This window comes from Hyla sarda, chromosome 12, assembly GCF_029499605.1.
Source record: "Hyla sarda isolate aHylSar1 chromosome 12, aHylSar1.hap1, whole genome shotgun sequence".
Lineage (NCBI taxonomy): Eukaryota > Metazoa > Chordata > Amphibia > Anura > Hylidae > Hyla > Hyla sarda.
The window spans coordinates 30,834,992-30,858,658 of NC_079200.1; the positions used below are offsets into that span (position 1 = coordinate 30,834,992).

A 23,667-nucleotide genomic window follows, 5' to 3' on the forward strand; every position below is an offset into this window, starting at 1 on the left:
TCGCGGGATAGGGGATAAGTTTTAGATCGCAGGATAGAGGATACCTTTTAGATCGCAGGATACCTTTTAGAACGCAGGATAGGGGATACGTTTTAAATCGCAGGATAGGGGATAAGTTTTAGATCGCAGGATAGGGAATACGTTTTAGATCGCAGGATAGGGGATACGTTTTAGCCGCGGCTCTCCCACAGAGTGGAGTTTCACAACCCCCCCATATATCTCTATGGGAGAGTCGTTCGGCAACCTGCGGATAGGGGATAAGTTTTTCCTGTACTGTCGGGCATGAGACTTGTCCTTTAAAGGTGATATGCAGGATTAGAAAAACAGAGCTGATTTCTTCCAAAAACAGCACCACGCCTGTTCTCAGGTTGGGTGCGGTATTGCAGCTTATGTGAGCGAATAAATTCACCTTTTTTTCTACACTATATAGGAGAGTGCTGCACTTTTTTTTTAACCAATATATATATTGCATCCAATAAAAAAAAAAGCCATTGAACTGTAACGACAAGTAATTCTATGAGAACATAATGTGGTCTTCAGAAAAATGGCCGCCGCAATGTCTCCTTCTATGAACACCGCAGGAGGGGGAGGGGGGAAACATTGCGAAAGGAGTTTGCCTGAAACATCTCCCCCTAGCGTTTAGAAAATGTTTCGCTGACACTGACGTCATCAGCCGGCCGTCGGCGTCGCGCGGGTGTTGACGTAGGAGACGTGCGGAAGTGAAGCTCCCGAGCCGCGACGATGCACCGGAGAGGGGTGGGAGCGGGGGCAATAGCCAAGAAGAAGCTGGCGGAGGTGAACGGGCTGGGGGTACAGCGTGTCATTGGTTGTGTAGACGTTGTTTCCTAAGGCTGTGCCTTATAGTGAGGATTTACCCGTAACTGTAGTGCTGTCCGTCCTGTGACGTCATCAGAGACAGTGTCACGTGATAAGAGGACTGTTTCTTATAGCAACCAGTTCTGTCCTGCAATCTGATTGGTTACTGTGAACAGTTGTTTTCTTTCTATATAACCCATCACTGTTGCCCCTTCTCCTATGTCAGTGCTGTTGCAAAGCTACAATTCCCATCATGCCCGGACAGCCGTAGGCTGTCGGGCATGATGGGAGTTGTAGTTTTGCAATAGCTGGTACTGCGGCACTATTCCTATTTGGAACAGGACCGAGTTTATAGAAAACGGATGCAACGAAGCCGAACAGACATCATTTTGGACATACTAGTAAATCGCTGCAGTTTAAACATTTTTATGATTTACCTCTAAAACACTAAATTGAAAAGTGTGCCACTAGAGGGGGGGGGGGGGGCTTTAACCCCTTAAGGAACGGGGGTTTTTCCGTTTTTGCATTTTCGTTTTTTGCTCCTTGCCTTTAAAAAATCATAACTCTTTTAATTTTGCACCTAAAAATCCATATGATGGCTTATTTTTTGCGCCACCAATTCTACTTTGTAATGACGTCAGTCATTTTGCCCAAAAATCTATGGTGAAGCGGGAAAAAAAATCATTGTGCGACAAAATTGAAAAAAAAACGCTGTTTTGTAACTTTTGGGGGCTTCCGTTTCTACGTAGTACATTTTTCGGTAAAAATGACACCTGATGTTTATTCTGTAGGTCCATACGATTAAAATGATACCCTACTTATATAGGTTTGATTTTGTCGGACTTTTGGAAAAAATCATAACTACATGCAGGAAAATTAATACGTTTAAAATTGTCATCTTCTGACCCCTATAACTTTTTTATTTTTCCGTGTATGGGGCGGTATGAGGGCTCATTTTTTGCGCCGTGATCTGAAGTTTTTAACGGTACCATTTTTGCATTGATAGGACTTTTATTCATTTTTAAATGATATAAAAAGTGACCAAAAATGCACTATTTTGGACTTTGGAATTTTTTTTGCGCGCACGCCATTGACCGAGCGGTTTAATTAATGATATATTTTTATAATTCGGACATTTCCGCACGCGGTGATACCATATATGTTTATTTTTATATACACTGTTTTTTTTTTTTTTTTTTATTGGAAAAGGGGGGTGATTCAAACTTTTAATAGGGGAGGAGTTAAATTATCTTCACTTTTTTTTCACTTTTTTTTTTGCAGTGTTATAGGTCCTATAGGGACCTATAACACTGCACACACTGATCTTCTATGCTGATCACTGGTTTCTCATAAGAAACCAGTGATCAACGATTCTGCCGCATGACTGCTCAGGCCTGGATCTCAGGCACTGAGCAGTCATTCGGCGATCGGACAGCGAGGAGGCAGGTAGGGGCCCTCCTGCTGTTCGGGATGCCGCGATTAGCCGCGGCTATCCCGAACAGCCCGACTGAGCTAGCCGGCCACTTTCGGTTTCACTTTTAGCCGCGCGGCTCAGCTCTGAGCGCGCGGCTAAAGGGTTAATAGCGCGCGGCGCCGCGATCGGCGCTGCGCACTATTAGAGGCGGGTCCCGGCTTCACTATGACGCCGGGCCCGCCGTGATATATTATATCAGGAGAGCCTGTACGCCCTTGGTCCTTAAGGGGTTAAAGGGATACTTTGCTGAAAAACTTTTTTTTTTTTTTATCAACTGGTGCCAGAAAGTTAAACAAATTTGTAAATGACTTCTATTACAAAATCTTAATCCTTCCAGCACTTATCAGATGCTGTATTCTCCAGAGGAAGTTCTTTTATTTTTGAATTTATTTTCTGTCTGTCCGCATTGCTCTCTGCTGACACCTCTGTCTATGTCAGGAACTGTCCAGAGCAGGAGAAGTTTGCTATAGGGATTTGCTCCTACTCTGGACAGTTCCTAAAATGGACAGAGGTGTCAGCTGAGAGCACTGTGGTCAGACAGAAAAGTTCAAGAAGAAAATAACTTCCTCTGTAGCATACAGAAGCTGATAAGTACTGGAAGGATTAAAGGGGTACTCCACCCCTAGACATCTTATCCCCTATGCAAAGGATAGGGGATAAGATGTCTGATCACTGGGGACCCCCGTAATATAGTATGCGGCATGGTGGAGTACCCCTTTAAGATTTATAAATAGAAGTAACTTACTAATCTGTTTGGCACCAGTTGATTTAAAAAAAAAAAAAAAAATACATAAATATTTTCAGATGGAGTACCCCTTTAATCTTTCTAATTTGCTGTGCATTTATAGTGCCCAACATGGTCTCCTACATAATTCTTGTGGGAGATATCCTAACCTCATTGGCCCGTCCCCCACATTAACGATTCTTTACACCAGCGGACAGTCGACAGGATGTTTAAAGAGTACCTGTCATCAAAAAAAGTTTTTATATGTTGTTGATTATTGTGTTTCAAACAACTTTCTAATAGGGTGTCATTAAATAAAATTATTTTTATATCTTTAATTTCACTTTCAAAAACTGACCACTAGGCTGCAAGTCTCTAATAGAGTTCGGACTCATGCCGGCCATGAGTCTGAACTCTCATATTGCAGCCTGGAGACTGACGAGCACAGCGCAGCTCACTGCCTGTCAATGACGTTGTGCCTGCCGGCCCATGCCCCCTTCCTCCCTCACACATGGACAGCAGCATGAGCAGCCATGCAGACACAAGATAAGGTATTTAGAAGGTGTTTTAGGGGGAAACAAACGCAGGGTTAGTGTCAGTAAGAGTCAGGGACAGATTGGGGGGGAATTAGGGACAGTTTAGTTCATGATAGGTACTCTTTAAAAGTCCCGGGCAATCTCTGAAGCCTTAGAGTAACGCATTCAGTAGAAGTATCGGAAGTCCTATAGACTTGCCCCATATATATTGGGGTTGTATCTCCCTGAAAGATATTTTGGGGGGTTCAGGGATTGCTCCAGGCTAGGTTTTAGGTTTTATTTGGATAACCATTAGGGTGTAGCTACATGAACTACGAATGAATACAAACAAAAAGAATCCCAAATGACACCTATATTTATACTCAGCAGTCATAGCTACACGGTGTCTGTTTTGATCCTAAACGATAGCGGAAAAAACTCAAACTCAATATTAATCTTTATTGACTACAATTCATAAAAAGTTAAGACAGCAATCTCAAAAGTCTGGACTTAAAGGGGTACTCCACCCCTAGACATCTTATCCCCTATCCAAACGATAGGGGGATAACATGCCTGATCGCGGGCGTCCCGCCGCTGGGGTCCCCCGCAATATAGCATGCGGCACCCACCTGTTTCTGCTCCGGAAGCGCTGGAGGGTCTGGGTCCCGACCACCGGAACGGAAGTTCGTGACGTCACGACTCCGCCCCCGCGTGATGTCACGCCCCGTCCCCTCAATGCAAGTCTATGGGAGGGAGCATGATGGCCGTGCGCCCCCCTCCCATAGACTTGCATTGAGTGGACGTCACGGACTTCCGTTCCGGTGGTCGGGACCCACACCCTCCTAAGAAACAGGTGGGTGCCGCATGCTATTTTGCGGGGGTCCCCAGCGGCGGGACCCCTGCGATCAGACATCTTATCCCCTATCCTTTGGATAGGGGATAAGATGTCTAGGGGTGGAGTACCCCTTTAAATTAGGGCAACAGTGATTAGCTAATATTCAGTTTTTATGTATATACCTGGGAGCACACATATAGTAAACAATATTGATGCTCTCTTAACATGAGGGGATTAGTTGTATTCCATTATTAGAAGCCCCCTATACATGCTGCTGCATTCCCTATATCGCAGAGCTAAATGTAAACCTATAGAGAGTGCACAGTCACACTTCCTCTATTTAGGGAGTGCAAAATAATGCTACCTGATGGTTAAGTGCATAAAAGAATAGTAAAGTGTCTAGTGCTTACCCATAATATCGCTGCTCTGTACCCCAAAGCCGTTTTGTAACCTTTTTCAAGGGCGGTTGTTATGAACTAGGGCTGGGCGGTATAACGGTTCATACCGAATACGGAAATTGTTGTGCTGCACGATATGAATTTTAACCCATACCGCAATACCGGTTTGGCCCCTCCCCCTCGGGAATGAATTATCAGCCGAGCGCTGCGCTGTCCCCACATCGGGGGAACTAATCCTATGTGACCTGCGAGCACTGTTCTGTCCCCCCCCAATTAATTATCAGCCCAGCGCTGTCCCCGTAAATACTCATATGTCACCTACATGCGCTGCCCTCCTCGTCCTGTTTGTTGCGGCCACCGGCGCTGACACTCTATACCAGTGGTCTTCAACCTGCGGACCTCCAGATGTCGCAAAACTACGGGCATGCTGGGAGTTGTAGTTTTGCAACATCTGGAGGTCCGCAGGTTGGAGACCACTGCTCTATACTGTGCGGTATCCCTATGCCCGGGCTGCAAAAATAAACAAAATAAACTTTAACTCACTTCCCGTTGGTCCGGTACCGGCCTCGCTTGTTTCCTGGGGACGGGAACGTCGGACAGCCGTCAGCCTATCACCGGTCGCAGCGATGTTCCGCCTCGGCCGGTGATAGGCTGAGCCCACTGCCATGTAAGAAGCCGGCCAGAGCTCCTTACATGACAGTGGGCTCAGCCTATCACCGGCCGAGGCGGAACATCGCTGCGGCCGGTGATAGGCTGACAGCTCTCCGACGTTCCTGTCCCCAGCGTAAGGCCGACGTGGGTGCGTTAAAGTTTATTTTGTTTACCTTTTGCAGCCCGGGCATATGGATACCGCATAGTAGAGAGTGACAGCGCCGGCGGCCGCAACAAACAGGACGAGGAGGGCAGCGCATGCCGGTGACATGTGAGTATTTACCCAGATGGGGATGTGGGCTGATAATTAATATGAGGGGAGGGGGGGCTAAGAAATACCGTTATATACAGTGGAACCGCCAAAAGTAAAAAAAATACCGTGATACACACATTTGGTCATACCGCCCAGCCCTACTATGAACTACGGAATGTATGCGGCCGAAACCACAACCTCAAGCTTTGGCAATCCTACCAGTAAATCCGTGCAGCCATTGGCCACCACATGAAGGTGCGGTTTTGGCAGCTCACATTATTAATGTTGCTTTGATATTTTGGTGATAGCAGTGCTCTTATACGTCATGATTATTATAAGATATATAGATAGATATCAGCAGATAAACCAGACAGACTATACATCTTACACATATTCAGTCATTGGCATCAGATTTTGGACACCCACTTATCCCCCTCCTGGTTATAGGGTAAATGCTCATGTCTTCCTAACGGAATGGATCCAAAAATTTAGAAAAGCATTTTGGTGGCGGCTGCTTTTTTACATTCAGTTGGAAGCGAAATGCAATGTAGAATTTTAACACATAACCATACAAATCCTAATATCCTTCCTTCTCTTTTCAGGCAAAGTACAAAGAGCGAGGGACTGTCTTGGCTGAGGACCAACTTGTACAGGTGACTAAAGCCTGAACTCTACAAGACCTGGAAATGAAGATATGTCTGGCACTGTGCATCGCTATTGGTAGTAAAAAAAAACAAAAAACAAGGAAGCAGTGAAGCTTCGGCGAAAAGAAACAACCTGTGTATGGTGTCAAAAAAGTACAATAAATCAACTTACTATTATAGTGTTATTATCCATACTGCTCTCTCCCTTATTGCTATGACATTACGTCCCACAATCTGAATGCAGTGTTCTCCCCCCTCCCCTCCTGTCTGCTCAGGGAAAGACCAGTAATGTGAAGAGGGGAGCTTGTATTACTGCTCATTAGATTTAAAGGCAGAAGGAAGCGGTTCTCAGTCACACTAGTTTCCCCCAGAACAGGCTCACTGCTGCCCTATCTGAGAAAAGCTTCCTGCTGTGGGGACCCCCGCAATCTCGCATGCAGTACCCATCTGGGTCCGCTGCACAGAGCGATGATCACTCTGTGTCTGAAGGGTCACGACTATGGGATCGGAGGATCGGAGTATCGTGACGTCACGACTCCACCCCCGTGTAACATCACGCCCCGTCCCCTGAATGCAAGTCCTTTGGATAGGGGATGAGATGTCTTAGTACCCCTTTAACCTAAGTTGGTACAGATTTATGAGAAAACGCAGCAAATAAGAACATCAGCTGCAGGGGCTAAATGTGTTTAGGTATTACATCTTTGTGTGCTTGTGTATAAATATATATATATATATATATATATATATATATATATATATATATATATACTGCATAAATGATGTCCCCACCACTTTCATGTCCGATTGGTGGGGGTCTGACCAATGTTGATCACTAGATACTGTGTGACTGTGCCTTAGCGTTGCTGCTGTTTTTGTTTTGTGGGTTTGTTTGTTTTTTGTTGTTTTTTTTTTTAAATTAGAGGCAGTCATATCAGTTGAATCAATTGCTGAAATCATTTGCCCCTCTTGAATAGGCCTACTCCGTTTGACTGACAGCATCTAGATGAGGCGTAAATGGGCTGGACCTGGGCTCTTGCCAAACTGGGAAAAGCTTTCAGGGCACTAGAGCCTCATTTGCATATTAGACAGGCTTATATCTTACTGATGGACTATTGAATTAAAAAGCTATGGCCGTCATTTAGCATTGTCTTTAGACTGTTTTTTGTGTCTAGAAAAGGTGCAAAAAAGGCACAAGCAGGGTTTATTCGCTCCTTTTGGTTTACACATTTCTACTGATTTTGAGTTGCAATCCACTGATTTTGGCAATACGCATGATATGGAAGGGATTTATGAACTGCGCCTTTTCTCAAAAATTTCACAAAGATTTCATGATAATGGCTCCGTGTCTGGAGAGTCACGACTACGGGGCCGGAGTATCATGACATCACGACTCCTCCTCCTCAATGCAAGTCTATAGAAGGGGGCATGATGGCCCCCCGTAGTCGTGACCCTTCAGACACGGAGTGATCATCGCTCTGTGCTGCGGAAACAGCTGGGTGCTGCATGTGAGATTGTGGGGGTCCCCACAGCAGGAAGCTTTTCTCAGATGGGGCAGCAGTGAGCCTGTTCTGGGGGAAACTAGTGTGACTGAGAACCGCTTCCTTCTGCCTTTAAATCTAATGAGCAGTAATACAAGCTCCCCTCTTCACATTACTGGTCTTTCCCTGAGCAATCAGGAGGGGAGGGGGGATCACACTGCATTCAGAGTGTGTGACGTGATTTCATAGCAACAAACGGTGGAAAGTCACTGAAAAGTCTCTAAAACTACACCAGCCCAGACTTAGCTTAGCTTTTTGGTGAATGTGAAGAGAGAAATTTCAGAAAATGTGACCTGCACAAAATGTATCAAATCCTCTGCGACCATTTAATACATTTTATGCTCCTACACATTACAGCACACAAAAAAAGGTGTAGAAAAATGCTTCACTTACACCTACAACGATAAATGCCGGCCTATGTCTTAAAGGGGTACTCCAGTGGAAATTATTATTTTATTTTATTTTTTTAAATCAACTGGTGCCAGAAAGTTAAACAGACTTGTAAATTACTTCTATTAAAATATCTTAATCCTTATTAGCTGCTGAATACTACAGAGGAAATTATTTTCTTTTTGGAACACAGAGCTCTCAGCTGACATCATGAGCACAGTGCTCTCTGCTGACATCTCTGTCCATTTTAGGAACTGACCAGAGCAGCATATGTTTGCTATGGGGATTTTCTCCTACTCTGGACAGTTCTTAAAATGGACAGAGATGTCAGCAGAGAGCACTGTGCTCATGATGTCAGCAGAGAGCTCTGTGTTCCAAAAAGAAAATAATTTCCTCTGTAGTATTCAGCAGCTAATAAGTACTGGAAGGATTAAGATTTTTTTAATAGAAGCAATTTACATCTGTTTAACTTTCTGGCACTAGTTGAAAAAAAAAAAACGTTTTCCACCGTAGTGCCCCTTTAAATCCTGATGACAAGTTCTATGTGGCCATGGGCTTATTTACACCTGATTAGCTAAGAATCACTTGTTGCTCGTTCTTGTCTTTATTGTAGATGTCCAAGCAGCTAGAAATGTTCAAAACAAATCTCGAAGAATTTGCCAGTAAACACAAGCAGGAAATTCGCAAGAACCCTCAATTTCGCGTCCAGTTTCAAGATATGTGCGCAACGATTGGTGTGGATCCTCTGGCTTGTAAGTTCTAGCTGTCTACACTAACGTGATGTGTATTCATTACTTATACAACTTGAGGGTTGTGTATATTGCAGTAAGAGGTATCAAAGTACCCAAGTCTCCCGATTCATTCATAATAATTTATAATTCAGAAAAACAAATGTTTTTTTTTTTCTAGCTGGTAAAGGCTTTTGGTCAGAAATGCTGGGTGTCGGAGATTTCTACTACGAGCTTGGTGTACAGATAGTAGAAGTGTGTTTGGCTCTTAAGCACCAAAATGGAGGTAAGTGTTAAGCAGGGGCTGAGCATGAGAGGATCCTGCTGCTTAGTGCAAAGGTAAAGCAACAGGATACTGATGTAACTGATGGTATAGAGTCAATTATTCTCCTGCTGGATGATGTGCCATAAATGTCTGATAGATGCTGATGCCACCTATGGAATAGAATAAGGGTTGCCGGGCCTACAAGCTGCAGCTGGTATTGGCTGGGAATCCGAAAATAGCTAACAGCATTATGTAGTTTACATGACTCTTTTAGATATTAAAGGGGTACTCCGCTGCTCAGCATTTGGAGCAAACTGTTCCGAACGCTGGAGCCGACAGCTCGTGACGTCATAGCCCGCCCCCTCATGACGTCATGCCCCACCCCTCAATGCAAGTCTATGGAAAGGGGCGTGACGGCTGTCACGCCCCCTCCCATAGACTTGCATTGAGGGGGTGGTGCGTGACCTCACGAGCTCCTGGTGCTAGCTCCTGTGTTCGGAACAGTTTGTTCCAAATGCTGAGCAGAGGAGTACCACTTTAAAGGGAATAGAGTAAACAAATTACAATGTAGTGCAGTGAGCTGTTCTGTTTCAATTAGCAGACCGGATGGGCATACATGTTTTTTTTATTTTATTTATTTTTTAAATGGGAAAAGGGGGGTGATTCTTACTTTTTTTTAGGGAAGGGGTTAAATGATCTTTATTTATTTTTTTTTTTTAATCCACTTTTTTTTGCAGTGTTATAGCTCCCATAGGGGGCTATAACACTGCACACACTGATCTTTTACATTGATCAATGGTTTCTCACAGGATAACATAGATCAATGATTCTGCCGCTTGACTGCTCATGCCTGGATCTCAGGCACTGAGCAGTCATTTGGCGATCAGACACAGGAGGCAGGTAAGGGGACCCTCCACGTGTCCTACAGCTGTTCGGGACGCCGCGATTTCACCACAGCGATCCAGAAAAGCCCCCTGAGCTAACCGACACTTATTAACTTTCACTTTAGACACGGCGATCAACTATGAACGCAGCCTCTAAAGGGTTAATAGCGCGCGGAACCGCGATCATTGGCGAGCGATATTAGCCACGGGTCCCGGCCGTTGCTAGATGCCGGGCCCAACCGTGGCCCTGCGTGTTAGAATGGGAGCCGACCCATTACCAACATGTCTGTCATAGGTCGGGAAGGGGTTAAAGAGGCCTGCTGCCTACACAAGCTCTTCTCTGGTTTCCACATTCTAATTTTCCACATTGTTCTTGTAAATGCTCAGTGTCTGTCCTGCGTTTTCTTGAACTAGGTGTGAACAGAGTGCAAATCACCTTCACCATTGAAAACAATCAACATCTAGACCGAAATACTTATACAGTGGTCCCTCAACATACGATGGTAATTCGTTCCAAATGGACCATCGTTTGTTGAAACCATCGTATGTTGAGGGATCCATGCAATGTAAAGTATAGGACAGTGGTCTTCAACCTGCGGACCTCCAGATGTTGCAAAACTACAACACCCAGCATGCCCGGACAGCCAACGGCTGTCCGGGCATGCTGGGAGTTGTAGTTTTGCAACATCTGGAGGTCCGCAGGTTGAAGACCACTGATATTGGAGGTTATACTTGCGTGTCCCCGCCGCTCCGGACCGTCACCGCTGCCCTGGATGTCGCACTCCATCGCTGTCGCCGCGTCCCCGGGGGGCCCCAGACGCTCCGGCAAGGCCTCTGCTTCCCCGGCATCCTCGCTCTCTATCGCCGCCATCACGTCGCTACGCACGCCGCTCCTATTGGATGACGGGACGGCGTGTCGCAGCAACGTGATGACGACGATGGAGAGCGCCGACGATGCAGGGGATCCCGAAGAGGACGTGCCAGAGCCCCGAGGACAGGTAAGTGATCGTCAGCGGACCACACGGGGCACCGTAAACGGCTATCCGGTGGCAGCTGAAGCAGTCTGCGCTGCCGGATAGCCGTTTATGCGATGGCCCCGACATACAAAAGCATCGTATGTTGATGCTGCCTCCGAGAGGCCATTGCATGTTGAAATTATCGTATGTCTGGGCCATCGTAGGTCAGGGGGTCACTGTAACTTTACCATCCACTGTAGTTCTTTTTGTTCCAGATGGGAATGCTCCTTTGCAGTGTAGATTGTTACTACCTATTTCCATCTGATTTCCATCCATTCTTTCTCAAACATTTTTATAGACCTGCATGGTTTTAATAGGTTAACCATTCAGATTAATGACAGGGTGCTCAGCTTTTTCTCATTCTCTTCATTTGAAGGAGTGGGACCCGGAGCTCGGCTGTTTGCCAGCAGTACTCGCACATTTACTTCCTCTCTTACTTTTCTGGCCAATCAAAGCACACTGTACTGGATGATACTACTATAGATAGCATGTGGCAGGGAGATGTGTTACTTATGCACTGGCTTTGCACTAAGCACTGAACTGCTGCAGCTGAGATGACAGAGAAGCCTTGATTTACCTTTCAGACAGAGCTGTGACCCTCTGGAGGAGGCCAAGAGGCTCGCACAATGCAGGCACACAGCTGACGCTCTCGCTTCCTCTCCTGCATACAGCAGTAGCTAAGCACCCTACCGCGTTTCGTCTTACGGTCTGTTACTACAGACAGACTGCTCGTAACAACAGACAGTGGTAGGGAAATTGCAGGGTAGTGGCCAAGACTTTAGAGCTGTTTTTTTTTCTATGGTGTTATGGAGTCATTTTTTGGCACTGCAGAATCCAGAACTTTTTATATGTTGTACATCTTGACAAAACATTAACCTTTCTAATAAACTTATTCATAAAAAACATAAAAAATTTCCTTTTTTAATAGAAATCATGGCTTATAAAAAAAGAATAATAGGGATCCCCATACCAAATAAAACATAATCCTCTCTGGCTACAGCATAATTTTTGTCTCAGTTGAAGCACAGGCAGGGACAAAGTACAGGAAGTAAGGGCGGGACTAGCACTCCTCTGTGCTCACTCCTGTCCTGTCTGTCAGACTCCTGTCTAAAAATAGAGAGGAGGACTTAACATAGCAGCCTGCAGTGAATGGATGAAGAGACCCAGCACAGCAGACTCAGGGAGGAAGTGAACGCATGGTGAGTGAGGGCGGGCTCGAGTGCTTGCCTCGGACACATCCCTTCCTGAGCAGTGGATGTCAGAATGAGTCCGCAGCTGATCACAGGGATTTGTGAGCCAAATACAGAAGCTGGACACATAAAAAAGACATGTAAAGCATCCGCATGACCTAGTCAGTAACAGATAGAAGTATTTTTTTTTTCTGTGATATGGCAGGTAGGGTTTAAGTGATTAGCAAAAATGTTACAGATCACATCACATCACATGAAAGTTGTTAGAAATGGAAGTGACGATTTAACGTATTTGTCCTTAGGTCTGATAACCCTGGTTGAGCTCTACCAGCAAGTTTTAAAGGGAAGAGGGAAGCTGGCTCAGGACGTCAGTCAGTGAGTAAATCCCTATGCAGCAGGATCGCTGGGAATGAGTATATTAATTTCTTGACCCCCATTATTTTGTATTTGTCATACTGATTTTTTTAATTTTTTTATTTTTTTTATCATAAAATGTAATATTGGGCAAATAATATACTAGTTTTTGAGTTAAGGGGCTTATCTCTGTTTTTAAATGCTTTATAATAATAAACCAGCAGTTACTTACCCTTCCACTTTTGCACTGAACTTTTTGCTCGACAATTCCTTAGTGTGAACTTACCACTGTCACTTTATGCATTAATAACTCTAAGATGCTTTTTAGCGATTATTCTGATTCTGAAATAGTTTTTTCGTGACCTATTCTACTTTATTTTAGTGGTAAATTTTCGTCGTTACTTGCATCCTTTCTTGGTGAATAATCCCAAAATTTCATGAAAATTTTGCATTTTTCGAACTTTGAAACTCTCGGCTTGTAAGGAAAATGGATATTCTAAATAAATTTTATATTGATTCACAAATACAATATGTCCACTTCATGTTGGCATCATAAAATGGACATATTTTAACTTTTTGAAAAAATTAGAGGGCTTCACAGTAGAGCAGCAATTTTCATGAAAATTGCAAAATCTGAAGGGACAGATGTTACAGAACTACAACTCCCAGCATGCCTGGGCAGTCTAGGCATGCTAAGAGTTGTAGTTTTGCAACATCTGGATGGCTACCTTTTGGGCACCACTATAACAGTGATCCTCCAGATGTTGCAAAACTACAACTCCCAGCATGCCCAGACAGCCTTTTGCTGTCTGGGCATGCTGGGAGTTGCAGTTTGGCACCCACTAGGAAGGCAGCTGTAAAGATCGCTTTACTGCCACCTCCCTTGAAGCTCCACGCCGTCGCCTCCCTACCTGCGCTGCTGATCTCTGCTGATGCCACTGATGATCGCTGGTCCCCACCGCATCTTCTCCACAGGTACCAGCCGCCATCTTCTCCCCCCTTCTGCCCGACATCCAGGAGTGGGAAGAGCAGGGGGTTTCAATGGCAACCCCGTCTTCAACTGCCATTGGACAGCACTCATTGCTGACTAATGGCAGGGGATAGGAGGAGGTTGCAGCACTGCAACCTCGCTCCTATCCCTTAGGATGATCGGGGCTGTCACTGACAGCTCCAATCTCCCTATTTTCCGGGCGATCGGGTCACCAGAGACCCGATCAGCCCAGAATAGCAGAAAATCGCATGTCTGAATTGACATGCGATTTCCTGTGATTGCCGACATGTGGGGGTCTCAGGACCCCTCTCGGCGATGTTCCAGGATGCCTGCTGAATGATTTCAGCAGGCATCCCGGTCCGGTCCCCAACCGGCTTGCGGCGGGGACCGGAATTCCCCCGGGTGTATCCATACGCCCTACGTCCGTAAGGACTCAGGATGCAGGGCGTATGCATACGCCCTGCGTCCTGAACAGGTTAAGAGGGTGATAAATAAACAGGTGATATAAAACTACTGCAGAGATTGCAGGGAGAAAACCTTCACACACGATTGTGGTTTACACTCCCCACATATCTATGTCCAATTTATTTTATTTTCTTCCTACATGGTTTTACAGTTACAAATATCCATGTAAATGCTTAGTACATTGTATCACTGCACCTTGTTTTTTCTTTTCAGAAACTTTCACTAAGTGCTTCGCTTCTTTCAGGGATGATATCATCAGAGCCATTAAAAAGTTGAAAGTCCTCGGCAGTGGTTTCGGGATCCTCCCGGTGGGCGGAACGTACCTGGTGCAGTCGGTTCCTGCTGAACTGAACATGGATCATACGGTGGTCTTACAGCTGGTGGAGGTCAGTAAGGTTAGGTCATTCTTCACAGGACAGGCAGCAGTCGTTGCTCATTTATTAATCCCTGTCTTCCTTTGCCGACCAGCATTTCTGTTATACATTATCATCAATACTATGTCATATTTCTAAAACACATGAAAAGTGTTCAACCCCCTTGTAATATTTTGGTCTGAGAATGTTAGGCCTTGATGAAGGAGTATAATAGTGGGAACAAGTGTTCAGGATGTGCCATAGAATGTAACCTTTAATATATCACAAAAAAAGTTAAGAACTAAGTGATGTATTAACCCCTTAGCGACGCAGGACGTAAATGTACGTCCTGGTGAGGTGGTACTTAACGCACCAGTACGTACATTTACGTCCTATACATAACCACAATGCTCGGGTCATGCGCGGCAGGTCCCGGCTGCTGATAGCAGTCAGGGATCCACCGGTAATGGTGGACATCCGCTATCGCACGGATGTCCGCCATTAACCCCTCAGATGCCGTGATCAATACAGATCACGGCATCTGCAGCAGTGCGATCACTGAAATGGATGATCGGATCGCCCGCAGCGCTGCCGCTGCGATCCGATCGTCCAGAATGGCAGACAGAGGTCCCCTTCCCCTGCCTCCGCTGCCTTCCACGGGTCTTTTCCTCTGGTCTGAGATCGAGCAGACCAGAGCAGAAGATGACCGACAACACTGATCAGTGCTATGTCCTATACATAGCACTGAACAGTAGTAGCAATCGAATGATTGCTATAAATAGTCCCCTATGGGGACATAAAGTGTAAAAAAAATAAAAAATAAAAAAAATTGGAAAAATCCCCTCCCCCCAATAAAAACATACATTTTCCCATTTTTCCCATTTCACCCTCCAAAAGTGTAAAAAATTAATTTAAAAAAATTTAAGATTTATAAACATATTTGGTATTGCCGCGTGCGTAAATATCCGAACTATTAAAATATAATGTTAATGATACTGTACGATGAACGGCGAGAACGTTAAAAAAAAAAAAAAAGTCCAAAATTGCTGCTTTTTTATTTTATTCCCCCAAAAAATGTATTAAAAAATTATTACAAGTTTCATATATGCAAATATGGTATGAATAAAAAGTTCAGATCACGGCGCAAAAAATGAACCCTCATACTGCCGCTTATACGGAAAAATGAAAAAGTTATAGATCTTCAAAATAGAGGGATTTTAAACGGTTAAAGTTTGCGATTTTATTTAAGCGCAACAGTAATAGAAAAGTTTATAATCATGGGTATCATTTTAATCGTATTGACCCAAAGAATAAAGAACACACGTTATTTTTACCATAAATTGTACAGGGTGAAAACAAAACCTTGCAAAATTGCGGTTTTCTTTAAAATTTTCCCACACAAAGTATTTTTTGGGTTGCACCATTCATTTTATGATAACGTTATGGCATTACAACGGACAACTGGTTGCGCAATAAACAAGCCCTCATACTAGTCTGTGGATGAAAATATAAAAGTTATGATTTTTTGAAGGCGAGGAGGAAAAAACTAAAACGTAAAAATAAAATTGTCTGAGTCCTTAAGGCCAAAATGGGCCTTAATAAAATTGTCTAAGTCCTTAAAAGGGCACTGTCAGATACAAAAACTCTTGATATGTTGTAAAGCATGTATAACCAATAGGTTTTGCAATCGCTTTCAGTAGCAAATTTTCAATATTTCATACTAAAAAAGCCAGTCAGACAACTGCCCCCCCTGCCTGCTTAGACACATACTAGTCCTGCTGTGTCCATGCGTCATCACCTATGTCATGGACACACTTCCTTGATTGACAGCTGTGAGTGCAGGGCTCATAGATGGAGGAAAAATCCTCCCACTGTCAGCTTGTGTCCCGCTACTGTCAGTGAGGACATGCTGGGAGTTGTAGTTTTGCTAATGCTAGGGGAGATGTGAGCAGACAGCATACTGAGGGAGGGGGCGGAGACCTGCACAGTGAGGCCACTCCCCCTCCTTTTGAGAGGAATTCAGACTAGTGAGCTAAATTAAAAGTGTAATAAAAAATAAATAAAGGCGCTAGACATAAAAGTTAGATGTACATGGTCAGAATTAGGTACTGAGTGATATATTAAAAAAATGTTTTTTTTGTTGGATCTGACTGGTACACTTTAAGGGGTTAAGGTAAAATTGTTGACCCTGCACATGCAGCTAAATACAGATGTACCTCCATGGTGGTTTTTGTGACCCTGCACATGCAGCTAAATACGGATTTGCTGTGGTCTTGGCACCTCTGAGTTGACAAATTCTGGTCAGCTCTAGATTGAGCCTGGTTTCTATATAATCTTGACCGAGCTTTTTTTTTTCCATACAATTTCACCTTAATACATCACTTAGTTCTTAACTTTTTAATGTGGTATATTAAAGGTTTTGTTTTATGGCATATCCTGAACACTTGTTCCCACTATTATAATTTTGGATGCTGGATGATTAACCCCTTAAGGACCAAGGACATACCGGTACGTCCTTGGTCCTGCTCTCCTGATACTGTGTAACCCCGCGTCATATCACGGCGGGCCCGACGTCATAGTGAAGCCGGGACCCGCCCCTAATAGCGTGCAGCGCCGCGCGCTATTAACCGTTTAGCCGCGCGCTCAGAGCTGAGCTGCGCGGCTAAAAGCGAAAGTGAAAGTTGCCAGCTAGCTCAGTCGGGCTGTTCGGGATAGCCACGGCTAATCGCGGCATCCCGAACAGCTGACAGGACAGCGGGAGGGCCCCTACCTGCCTCCTCGCTGTCCGATTGCCGAATGACTGCTCAGTGCCTGAGATCCAGGCATGAGCAGTCATGCGGCAGAATCGTTGATCACTGGTTTCTTATGAGAAACCAGTGATCAGCATAGAAGATCAGTGTGTGCAGTGTTATAGGTCCCTATGGGATAACAATGATCAGTATAAGAGATCAGTGTGTGCAGTGTAATAGGTCCCTATGGGATAACAATGATCAGTATAAGAGATCAGTGTGTGCAGTGTTATAGGTCCCTATGGGATAACAATGATCAGTATAAGAGATCAGTGTGTGCAGTGTTATAGGTCCCTATGGGACCTATAACACTGCAAAAAAAAAAAGTGGAAAAAAAAGTGAATAAAGATCATTTAACTCCTCCCCTATTAAAAGTTTGAACCACCCCCCTTTTCCAATAAAAAAAAAAAAAACACAGTGTAAATAAAAATAAACATATATGGTATCACCGCGTGCGGAAATGTCCGAATTATAAAAATATATCATTAATTAAACCGCTCGGTCAATGGCGTGCGCGCAAAAAAATTCCAAAGTCCAAAATAGTGCATTTTTGGTCACTTTTTATATCATTTAAAAATGAATAAAAAGCGATCAATAAGTCCTATCAATGCAAAAATGGTACCGTTAAAAACTTCAGATCACGGCGCAAAAAATGAGCCCTCATACCGCCCCATACACGGAAAAATAAAAAGTTATAGGGGTCAGAAGATGACAATTTTAAACGTATTAATTTTCCTGCATGTAGTTATGATTTTTTCCAGAAGTCTGACAAATTCAAACCTGTATAAGTAGGGGATCATTTTAATTGTATGGACCTACAGAATAAAGATAAGGTGTCATTTTTACCGAAAAATGTACTACGTAGAAACGGAAGCCCCCAAAAGTTACAAAACTGCGTTTTTTTTTTCAATTTTGTCGCACAATGATTTTTTTTTTTTCCGTTTCACCGTCGATTTTTGGGCAAAATGACTGATGTCATTACAAAGTAGAATTGGTGGCGCAAAAAATATGCCATCATATGGATTTTTAGGTGCAAAATTGAAAGAGTTATGATTTTTTAAAGGCAAGGAGCAAAAAACGAAAATGCAAAAACGGAAAAAACCCCGGTCCTTAAGGGGTTAATTATGGCTATTCTGTGTTTACGTGGGACCTGATACATAATACCACAGTTTCGGTTTATTCCTAGGTAAAGGAGTGTAGTACACCTACTAGTATGCCCAGGGCTCAAGTCTTGCAGGAACTCATGGGAACGGAGTTCCTGCACTTTTTACACAGCAGGAACGCAGTTCCTATTAGCAGGAGTCCTGCAGGACCAGCCCTTAAAGGGGTACTCCGCCCCTAGACATCGTATCCCCTATGCAAAGTATAGAGGATAAGATGTCTGATCGCGGGGGTCCCCAGCAGCAGGACCCCCGTGATCAGACATCTTATCCCCTATACTTTGCATCTCGACTGCGGCACCCCAGACATCCGGTGCACGGAGCGAGCGAGTGGGGCCGAGGCTCATGACGTCACAGTAATGCCCCCTCAATACTATTCTATGGAAGGGGGCGTGACGGCCGTCATGCCCACTCCCATAGACTTGCATTGAGGGTCCGTGACGTCACGAGCCTCTGGCACTGCACCCAACGCTCTAAACGAATGACGGGTGCAGCAGGGAGAACGTGGTGATCCCCAGCAGCGGATAGGGTATAAGATGTCTAGTACCCCTTTAAGTGGAAATCTTGGGTGAGTTCCCACACTTTTTTTTACCAGGACTTGACCCCTGACTGAGTATGCCCCTATTATTTTGTTTTCTCCCTTTTGTTTCTGATCTTCATTTCTTGCAACAGCTGAAGGCAGACTGGTTGGGAAAAACTGTTCTAGATAAATAAGTAAAGGTTTTAAATCCTATGATGTACATAAGAGGTTGAAACTCCATTTCTCACTTTTTATGTGTGACATTTATCATACTGTCACAGGGGGTTGATAAATTTGGGTCAGATGAGAAAAAAAACCAATAAAATCACTTGGGAATACCATTTTTTGAGCACACATAAGTGAAAAAAATGTTGTTTTTTTAACCACTTTTTTCCCCCTAAATGTACTAACCCATTTTTAAAATTTATTTTTATTTTTATTCAGATCAGTCTATCCTGTGGGCTACTTCAGATTTGGTGGACTACGATGACCAGTGTTTGTTTGTTTAATATCAACAACATTTGTAACGAGGGCTTGTGGGGGAGTGTTTTTTGGAATAAAGGTTTTTTAAAATGTGTTATTTTTTTAAATTTACTTTACAGGCTTAGTAGTGGAAGCTGTCTTATAGAAGGAGTCCATTACGAAGTCGGGGCTTAGCGTTAGCCCCAAAAACCAGCTAGCGCTAACCCTAGATTATTACCCCGGCACCCACCGCCACAGGGGTGCCGGGAAGAGTCGGTACCCACAGGCCCGGAGCATCAAAAATGGTGCAACTGGGCCTAGGCGGTAACAGGCTAGCGTTATTTAGGCTGGGGAGGGCCAGTAACAATGGTCCTTGCCCACCCTGGTAACATCAGGCTGTTGCTGTTTGGTTGGTATCTGGCTGAAAATAAAAATACAGGTAACCCTATGTGTTTTTTTTTTATTATTTAATTATATATATAAAAAAAAAACGCATTGGGTTCCCCATATTTTCATTCTCAGCCAAATACCAACCAAGCAGCAACAGCCTGACATTACCAGGGTGTTATCTAGGACCTCCCCAGCTTAAAGAACGCCAGCCTGTTACCGCCTAGGCCCAGGAGCGCCATATTTGATGCTCCGGGCCTGTTGGTAGCGGCTCTTCCTGGCACCCCTGTGATGATCGGTATCAGGGTAATAATCGGGGGTTAGCGAACGCTAAGCCCTGGTTTTGTAATGTAATCGGTCTATAAGACAGCTTCCACTACTAAGCCTGTAAAGTAAATTAAGAAAAAAAAACACTCCCTCACAAGCCTCGTTAGCCATTTAATTAACATTAAACAAAAAAACACTGGTCATCGTCATAGTCCACAGGATACACGGATAACCCACCCGCACCGCATTACTACAACTCCCAGCATGCCTTTACGGTAAGGACATAATGGGAGTTGTAGTCATGCAGCAGGGCTTTTTGCACAGCTTCACTCCCCGCCCACATCTACCACCCACCTACTAGCTATTGCAGGACTAAAACTCCCAGCATACCCTTACAGTGAGGACATGCTGGGAGTTGTAGTCCCAACAACTTGCAGGCAGGTGGTAGATGTGAGTGGGTGCCGGGGAGTGGAGCTGTGTAAAAAGTCTCACCTGCGACTCTTTGAAAATGCTGTCATAGGCAAGTTTGTAAGTCAGGTCTGACCTTGCTTACATTTGCAACTTTTTGAAGGGGGTTTGCGACTTTTATTTGCTTACGTTCGACTTTCGCAATGATAAATCCTGGACCACTGAAAATTGCTTAGGTAGGGCAGATTGGTATTTTATGCTTACCCACAAAAGTCTCTAAAAAAATTGCTTAGGCGCATGTGCGACTTTTTGTGCGAGTTTTGTAAGCAAAAAAATCTGCTTAAATCCCTTGATAAATCTCCCTCATACAGATTTGCAAATTACTTCTATTTAAGAATCTTAATCCTTCCAGTACACAGGGCACTGGAGGCACAAAATGGGTCTGGTGACCGGCAGATCCGCAGCGTAAAATACACTGCGGATCCGTTATGTGTGACCCTACCCTAAAGTGGGAATAAAAGGTAATCTTGACCACAGCAACTGCATGAAAGAATGTGTCACTGTGTGTGGATCTGCAGTGAAGGGGCCACTGAGCTAGAGGGCATTATGAGTTCGTTCGTTTTGCTGATGTATACCAGAGCTACGTACAGCAGAGTCGTTTCATTCCCATCCATTGAAAACTTAAACAAATTATGTACCTGGCAAGTTAACTTGTCTCTTCATCCCACAGGTATTATATTCTGTTTATGACTGTCCCCCTGTGATGTTGTGTATTAGTGTTTTTGTGATGTTGTGTATTAGTGTTTTTGTGATGTTGTGTATTAGTGTTTTTGCATGGCTTGGTGTATTTATCGTTGGCCTTTTTTTATTCTGCAGAAGAAGGGCTACGTGACAGTCAGTGAAATTAAATCAAGTCTAAACTGGGAGAAGGAGAGAGCAAAACATGTGTTGGTGAGTGTTGTCTCTTTTGTCCTATTAGACAGCTGGAGGTTTACGGGGATGCTGGGAGTTGTAGTTTTGCAACAGCCGGTGGCACACAGATTAACCGGTTGCCGTCTAAGGACGAGCCGGCAACCGTTGTATGGCGTGGGCTCCCGACTCGAGTCCCCGTCATACCGGCCGGCCCCCAGCTGATTCCTGTAGGATAGCTGACATGTGGTGACAAAAGGGACATTTAAACCATCCCTGGTTTAAAAATAAAGTTATAGGGGTCAGAAGATGACAATTTTAAACGTATACATTTTCCTGCTTGTAGTTATGATTTTTTCCAAAGTACGACAAAATCCAACCTATATAAGTAGGGTATCATTTTAATTTTATGGACCTACAGAATAAAGAGAAGGTGTCAGTTTTACCAAAAAATTTAATGCGTAGAAAAGGACGACTGGTACACTTTAAAAACAGTGTGTTGTGGGTTCAATGTAGAGTCCACACAGAATTTTAACCATTTGAACATGGAACAGAGCTTCATAGAACAGAGCGTTTTTCACTAAGGTTCTTGTTAAATCTTAACAGTATGGTGGGGGGGGGATTTATTAAAGGGTTATTCTGGTTTTAGAAATGTTATCCCCTAAAGGATAGGGGATAAGCTGTCTGATCGCGGGGGGCCCGCCGCTGGGACACCCCGCAATCTCCCTGCAGCACCTGCATTATGTGCGGAGCTGCATCTCCAGGCTCAGAAACCGGAAATTTTCGGGACTGGAGACATGACATAACGCCACGGCCCCCCTCGTCACATCACGCCCCCTCCCTTCATGTCTATGGGAGGGATGGAGTGCATACGGCCAAGACTCTTATCTGCCCTCTCCGCCAGTAATCTAATTTAGACCGCGTTTACACAACGTAATTTGTTTGTCCAAGTCTATTCTTTTTGCGGATTTGGTTTGCAGATGCATTGCCGTCTATGAGACGGTGTATTTCAGAGCGGTCCTAGTGCGCGCCAGATTCTTCAAATATGCGGTATGTCAACGAGTTTTCTATGCTGACATTCCACACATTTGAAGATTCTGGCTAGGATCGCTCGGAAATGTTCCATCTGATAGACGGCGAAATCCGCAAAAAGAATAGACTTGGATGCCAGAATCGGGATTTCCGTGGCAGACCAGTGCTGTAGTGTGTCCGTGGACTCCGCACGGACATTCCGTCATGCTAACATACCCTTAGACTGGTTGCTAGGGATGCACCACCTGCCAACCCTATATAGAAATGATGCAACTGTTCCACTGTTTATCCTTAGCAACCAATCCGTCTAGTTTGCAGATGGGCATTATGCCAACAACCAGGGGATGCAGCAATCCTATTGTGCCACAACAGCCAAATATATTTATGCAAAGACAGATCCCCCCATGACAGCACAGGATAGAGCTGACGCACAAGACTTTAAGGTAAAAACAGATTTATTTTACACGGCATGCCGGGTAAAATAAATCTGTTTTTACCTTGAAGTCTTGTGCGCCAGCTCTATCCTGTGCTGTCCTGAAGGGATCTGTCTTTGCTTCACTTCGTGTTGCCAGGAGCGGCTGCCGAGTCTCGCCCGCATAGGGTTTATGCCTACACCATTGTTGTAATTGGTCGCAGTACAACCTACATCGGTGAGCAATATTGCTTAAATTGTACCTTATTTATTTACGGTATCACACTAGGAGCGCCGTCTCCCTTTATCTATAGTAAATATATTTATATACCTTTATTCCTGTACTCACAAATGGACAAATTCTTAGTCAGAAAAAATTATTATCTCCTCTCCAGGAACATTTACTAAAGGAAGGTTTGGCGTGGATTGACTCACAAGCAGCGGGGGAGCCCCAATACTGGCTGCCAGCTCTTTTTTCCGAACTGTATTGTCAACAGATTACCCCAGAGGAGAGCGGGATGGGGGCTCCCTGACATCAGTCACCGACTACAGTTCTCCACTACCTCAGACTCGCCTGTCTACAGAGAGAGAAGCCTCTGAGGGAAAGTCATTTTCTGCTGGGGTGTAGCTGACATGGGCGGCAGAAGAGATATATATAGTGAGAGATTTAGAGAGAGTGGAGAGAGTGAGATTTAAAGAGAGATTGAGTGAGAGAGAGGGGAGAGATTTAGAGAGAGAGATTTAAAGTGAGAGTGAGTGGAGAGATTGAGATTTAGAGAGAGTGAGTGATATACGGATATATGGTGAATAAAGCCAAACATTCTTTATATTCCCTGA

At 44.3% G+C, this 23,667-nt stretch overlaps 1 protein-coding gene across 3 annotated transcripts; it reads left to right on the forward strand.

Annotated features, from left to right (window-relative positions):
* Positions 1-665: 665 nt before the first annotated feature.
* SNF8 (SNF8 subunit of ESCRT-II) lies at positions 666-23,626 on the forward strand. Of its 3 annotated transcripts, none has more exons than XM_056548401.1 (8): positions 666-795; positions 6,269-6,319; positions 8,852-8,990; positions 9,148-9,252; positions 12,624-12,696; positions 14,376-14,517; positions 21,354-21,428; positions 23,226-23,626. In XM_056548401.1, the coding sequence occupies exons 1-8, from the start codon at positions 742-744 to the stop codon at positions 23,361-23,363; spliced, it is 777 nt and encodes a 258-aa protein (XP_056404376.1). In that variant the 5' UTR covers positions 666-741; the 3' UTR covers positions 23,364-23,626. The 3 variants fall into 3 exon arrangements, with proteins under 3 accessions (XP_056404376.1, XP_056404377.1, XP_056404378.1); XM_056548402.1 differs by lacking the exon at positions 666-795 and adding an exon at positions 1,040-1,217; XM_056548403.1 differs by lacking the exon at positions 666-795 and having other exon boundaries at positions 6,282-6,386.
* The last annotated feature ends 41 nt before the right edge of the window (positions 23,627-23,667 follow it).

What these genes read in the sequence shown, in the direction of transcription:
- SNF8 (XM_056548401.1), top strand. Translation starts at nt 742, where the DNA reads ATGCACCGGAGAGGGGTGGGAGCGGGGGCAATAGCCAAGAAGAAGCTG. An exon ending in CTGAGGACCAACTTGTACAG is followed by an intron (nt 6,320 to 8,851) that starts GTGACTAAAGCC and finishes TCTTTATTGTAG; the next exon opens with ATGTCCAAGCAGCTAGAAAT. An exon ending in TGGTGTGGATCCTCTGGCTT is followed by an intron (nt 8,991 to 9,147) that starts GTAAGTTCTAGC and finishes TTTTTTTTCTAG; the next exon opens with CTGGTAAAGGCTTTTGGTCA.